The sequence below is a fragment of the Sorghum bicolor genome, chromosome 5 (assembly GCF_000003195.3).
Source record: "Sorghum bicolor cultivar BTx623 chromosome 5, Sorghum_bicolor_NCBIv3, whole genome shotgun sequence".
NCBI lineage: Eukaryota > Viridiplantae > Streptophyta > Magnoliopsida > Poales > Poaceae > Sorghum > Sorghum bicolor.
Window position 1 is genome coordinate 67265487 of NC_012874.2, and position 5936 is coordinate 67271422.

General features: G+C 42.4%; 1 protein-coding gene across 1 annotated transcript; it reads left to right on the forward strand.

Annotated features, from left to right (window-relative positions):
* On the forward strand, positions 3897–5679 carry LOC8068292 (NAC domain-containing protein 48). Its single transcript, XM_021461864.1, has 4 exons — positions 3897–3951; positions 4050–4277; positions 4405–4745; positions 4851–5679. Exons 2-4 carry the CDS (start codon positions 4073–4075, stop codon positions 5418–5420), a joined length of 1116 nt encoding a protein of 371 aa, XP_021317539.1. The 5' UTR covers positions 3897–3951; positions 4050–4072; the 3' UTR covers positions 5421–5679.

Sequence of the window (5936 nt, forward strand, 5' to 3'; positions counted from 1 at the left end):
ATTAGGATCAGTGCCAAAATCTAGAGAGCAAAAATACACTTGGACTGCTAGCTACCATAAGAAGTCTCATGAATATTGTTAGTATGGCATGTGGGGTGCAAATGTTGCAATTATTTCATATCAAAATATATCAAATAAGGATATTTGTTTTGTTGAAAAAACACGATAAATATTATGCTACAAATTATTTAGAAATTGGATAATCAACTTAAGAGATATTTTAGTTTAGAGTTGGTGAATCAAGAAATGCTGAGTTGCGTGCAACGAATGCCCTCCTACAGTCCTGCGGTCCTACCACATCACTGCATTCGGCCATGACACATAGCTCTGTTTGTTTAGTTTGGCATGCCAAAATGTGTTTGTTCATGCCAATTTCTAGCCTTTTCAACCATATGGATGCAAAATGTGTTTGGTCATGCCAATTTCTAGTCTTTGTCCTTGATTTCATTCTATATAGGGGCCTTGTTTAGATCTATTTTTTTATTTTGCTACTATAGCACTTTTATTTGTATTTGGTAATTATTGTCCAAATGTGGACTAAGTAGGCTCCAAAAATTCGTCTCGCAAATTAAAGATAAATTGTACAATTAGTTATTTTTTATCTATATTTAATACTCCATGCATGTGCCGCAAGATTCAATGTGACGAGAAATCTTGAAAAGTTTTTGGATTTTGAATGAAACTAAACAAGGCCATGATCATGAAGACATGAACACACAATGAAACAGCGCTTGTCCTCATCAGGAGCTCAATGTTGGATCTGAAAGGAGCCGGCTCAGGCATATATATCCTCATCATCAGCACAACACCAAACCAGAATAAAGTGGCAATAGTTTTGTATGGAGTCTGTGTGTGACAGGAATCATCGGTGCCATTGCTGCATGACCCAAAAAACCAGAACCCTTGTGTTATGACACCCCTGTTTGTAACTTGCCCGCCCGTCCAGGCACCATCTGCATAATTTATAAATCCATCAATAATATAGGGTCTGATCTTAAAACATTAAGCAGCAGTCTAAACAATGTACTGAAAATTAAGAATATATATGTACTACGAGATATTCCTATGCTATTTTTATTCATACTGCCTTTTTTCCCAAACCTTTTTTAATGTTAATTACCGACTTTGGAATGTCATGTCGCATTTTCCTTATTTTCAGAAGATACATCATGTTAGGTGGCAAAAACAACAGTGTTGAGGGACCTACGCACAACCCTGAAAGGTCCCCGCAATCTGAGCTGGAGAAACTTCATCAGGCTAGCATGTATCTCTTGACTCCTCCAACTTTGGTTGACCCAATATCTCAACGTTGGTCATAGAAGGATGAGAGATTATTAATTACCCCCTCCATCCAAATTATAAGTCATTCTAAGAATCTTGGAGAGTCAAAGCATCTTAAGTTTGACCAAATTTATATGATAGGATAATAACATTTATGATATCAACTAAGTATTAATTATTAGGTTCTTTATTAATTCTATTTTCATAGTATATCTATTTGATGCCACAAAACTTTATAATTTTTCTATAATTTTGGTTAAATTTGAGATGTTTTGACTCTCCAAGATTTTTGGAATGACTTACAATTTGGGATGGGGGAGTACTTTGGAAATAAGAACGCTTCCCCCTTTTATACGTCTAGCATGCACTCTACCAGCTAGCTAGAGACCATGTTATCCAGGAGCGGATCTAGGATAGAGACAAAGGGAGGCGCTAAATAGTGAAGATTTAGATATCAAGCTAGAGTTTAATGGGGATTTAAGACTAATTAACACTAATTTAATGGACAAATCAGCTTCAAGGGGTGGGGGGCTGCAGCCCCCCATGGATGCTCTCAGAGTATTTCCATTTGCAGTGCGTGATCTTGTCATTCTATTACCAGGCACGCAGAGTATTTTCCATTGACAAACAAATGCAAAAAGGGCATGTTGTCTATTAGTACCGAGTATTTCAATAATTGACAATATGCATAAAGGCATGATGTTAATTACATATGTCAGGCTGAGAGAGGAGATCAGTTGATGATGATGGACATTGCCGGTGCAGCCTTGGATCGAGGCAATGGAATGAATGAATGCCAGCGTGGCATGGAATGTTAGTGTTATGAGGAGGGGATGACAAAGTGCGACACTTGTGCTGGTGGAGTGGCAGGTGACGAGTACGTCTAGCAGATGGAGGAGGGCCGGCCGGTGTGGCCACCACCAGCAAGGTCACCAATATATAGTGAGGTGCTCAAATTGCGGCAGCTGTGCGACTCAAAGAACAGGAGGCCAAACTGTGGCGGCAACGCACCTGGATTAAATCCCTCATTTTAAGAGACCTAGGTGTTAGAGTATGCTCGGTCCACATTAAACTATCGATTAAATTCTCCGATAAATTAGGGGAGGAAAAATTGTGTAGATGGATGAATATGGCATTGGTCGTATTGTCGATCGTATTGGATTTTCTTTTGGTGAGTAGCTTGGGTTGGCATCGGTGAATTCAGCGGCTGTGCAGCAAGAGGGAACATAAAAATTTGGGACGGTAGCACTTTCGTTTGTATTTGATAATTATTGTCCAATCATGGACTAACTAGACTCAAAAGATTCGTCTCATTAATTCCAACAAACTGTATAATTAGTTTTTATTTTCGTCTATATTTAATACTTCATGCATGTGTCTAAAGATTCGATGTGACTGAGAATCTGAAAAATTTTGTAAAATTTTTTAGAACTAAACAAGGCCTAAAAGCATCTTTTTTTGGCCGTGTGTAAACCACTAGAAAGTTCCACCAATCTGATTTCTAACAAGTTATAACATCATGCACTAAATGGGATGTGCATGGAAGTGTGTCAGGAAAGATTTAATCTATGCATACACCCGGCCTGGACGACACGCAGGCATGGACTCTAGTCATCTGTATGCATGCACAATGTGTGATCAGAACAAAAGCTTTACTCAATTATAATTCCTTAGAAAGTAAGGAATTGAAAAGGAAAATATCCCATGCATGCATGCATAAATCAAGCGGTCGCCACCGCCTGTCCCTTGGCTGGCTCGGTAACTGACCATGGTTTTCAGGGCTAGTGCGCTCAGACACACACTTATCTATTGGGCAGCGACCTATGCATAGTTTCTGCGTGATAACGGACACATGCTACACACATCATATGGTCCAACAAATAGATACATAACGGTATCTTCATACATACACAACCACAGATTGCACACTGTGTTGGCACAGTGCTAGGCACGCTTTTCTCCATGCATCTAAAACTGATCGAATCGTGAACAACATGACACCCCAGCGTCGCAATGATCGACACTAGATTAGGACGACCCATCACTTGCTCGCCTATCCCAGATGGATGCCTATGGATACAACAACACCTAAACTGCGTGCGAGGCAATGTGGACCCCACGTTGGTCAGCTTGTCCAAACTTTCTATCACGAAGGCCTTGCAGTAACCCTCGGCCACTGACGTGCGTGCATCTCGATGCGGGTGGCAGCCAGCCATGGTAGCCCTCTTCTTCATGCAGATGAGGCATCGCCAGGCATTGTAGGCCTGCATGCATGAATGGCGTGCGAGCACATACATCCACAGGAATCATAGGCCAGGGTAGGCAAACCGGTGGGAGGTCACGGTGGGCTGCACACCACATGAAAACAGAGACATTCCAGAACCTGGGCACCTGTCTCCAGCAGTGGCTAAGGCCCCGTCACAAAAGCGAGGCCAAGTGCACGAGGACAAGCACTACATAGTTGGAAAGAACAACAATCCAATGTCCAGTAGAAACAGCCACCACCGGAAAAGATGGGAGACGGGTAGAGGTAGGAAGCTTCAGCAAAAAGTGGCTCGCGCAATCACGCCTCCTGCCTATTTAAGCCGCGCTGCAATGCCTGACTCAGTGCACCACAACAACTCATCCTGCATCTATCTTGGTGAGCGAGCAAGAGACCTAGACTGATCGGTAGGTTAAGTTTGTGCATGTATGTATGCTTTGTTTTCTTTTCAGCACTATCCGAAGGTTGTTCCTTATTGCTTGATATGGTTGTTCGTGCTTCCTAGATCTCTTGAGGAGCAAGAGAACCATGGCAGACCAGCAGCAACCCCAACAGAAGGGGATGAACACAGTCCATGCCGGTGGCCTTGACCTACCTCCAGGATTCCGCTTCCACCCAAGTGACTATGAGATTGTTAGCCACTACCTAACAAACAAGGTGCGCAACATGGACTTGACCTACACCGCCTTCGAAGAGGTCGACCTAAAAAAGACTGAGCCATGGAACCTCCCAAGTATGTAACAAGCATCCTTGATCTTTACATACATATATGCCTTGTTCTTGTTTGATCTACGTACTGGATGTGCATCCTACTATGCTGGTGATCGAGTAATATACAACGCTTGATTTGTGTGCTGTAGTTAAAGCAAAATGGGGTGAGAAAGAGTGGTACTTCTTCTACCTAAAGGACCGCAAGTACTCAACAGGGTTGAGGGCGAACCGAGCCACAAAGGCTGGTTATTGGAAAGCAACAGGCAAAGACAAGGAGGTCTACAACACCATAGAAGGGGTGGTGGTGTTGGTCGGCATGAAGAAGACACTTGTCTTCTATAAGGGCAAGGCTCCCAGGGGTGATAAAACCAACTGGGTGATGCATGAGTATAGGCTCGAAGGCAGCAACAGCCTCTCTAGCCCCGCATCTACATCCAACTCTGCCGACAACGTCGTGACAACCATGAAAGCTTCAGCTTCAGCTTTCAAGGTTGTGGTAACAACAACAACATTATGCATGCATCCATATGCTACTTGCTTTATTTACTTACCCTTATCTGATTTTGCTCCTGGTTTACCAATGAAATTCACATAGGATGAGTGGGTGGTCTGTCGTGTGTTTGAAAAGACCATTGGGATCAAGAAGACGACTGCACCGGCATACCAAGTGGCCATGGATGGTGCTGAGATTGATCAGCGGAACATCAACCCGACCATCCCCATCCCCATGCCAGTGCAGCTACCACTGTCCATGTCCATGCCCATGCAATTTCCCAGCCTGCCAGACTTCACTATGGATTTGATGCCCCCCTGCTACCCCAACACTAGTGCAGAGATGTCGCCTATGGTAGGTATTGGTGGAGGACTTCAGATCAACGATGCCCTATTTGATAATTCGATAGCCGCACTACCACAGATGAACTTTTACAACCAGATGGGCATGGAAGCAACAGCTGACCAAATGGACATGGGGGTAGTAGCTGACCAAATGGGCAAAGGAGGAGGCTTTGATGTTGCTATGCTAGAGAGTAGGCCATCCTCAATGGTGTTGGAGAGGGATGAGCAGGCTAATGCCACTGAGATCTCATCAATGTTGTCTATGACTGGCCTAGGGTCAGTGACCACCACCATAGAGATGAACGACACATGGAAGTACAAGTACTGAAGAGGTGAACATGGATGGTGGCGGCAAAGATATGAATTCACATAAATATGCATGATATATCTATATCTACATTGCATTTGCATGGTTTGTATATTTCCTTAATAACTAGTTGGTAAGCTATGTGTGTATGCATGTACTAGTATATGCATCGTATCATTGCATACCTAGATATATAACATCTGCTTGGTCATACTGATGGTTGTATTGTAAGGAGCAAATTGGAGTTTGGTACAATATTATGATGAACCTATATATTATATACATGTGAATTATAGTATGTTGTTTAATTATATGAACTTGATTACTAAATTAAATATAAACCATATGCATGATCATTAATGTAAACCTTCTTAAGCAATGCTAAAAAAACTCAAGGAAAAAGAGACTAAGAGGGGGCAGGGGAGGGGATCATCATTGGTTTTCCCCAACATCCAAACTTGAAGTTCGACGACAACACACTCTATATTCTTTTTTTGCAACTATGTGCCACAGGTACACATATTTTAATTCATTTGA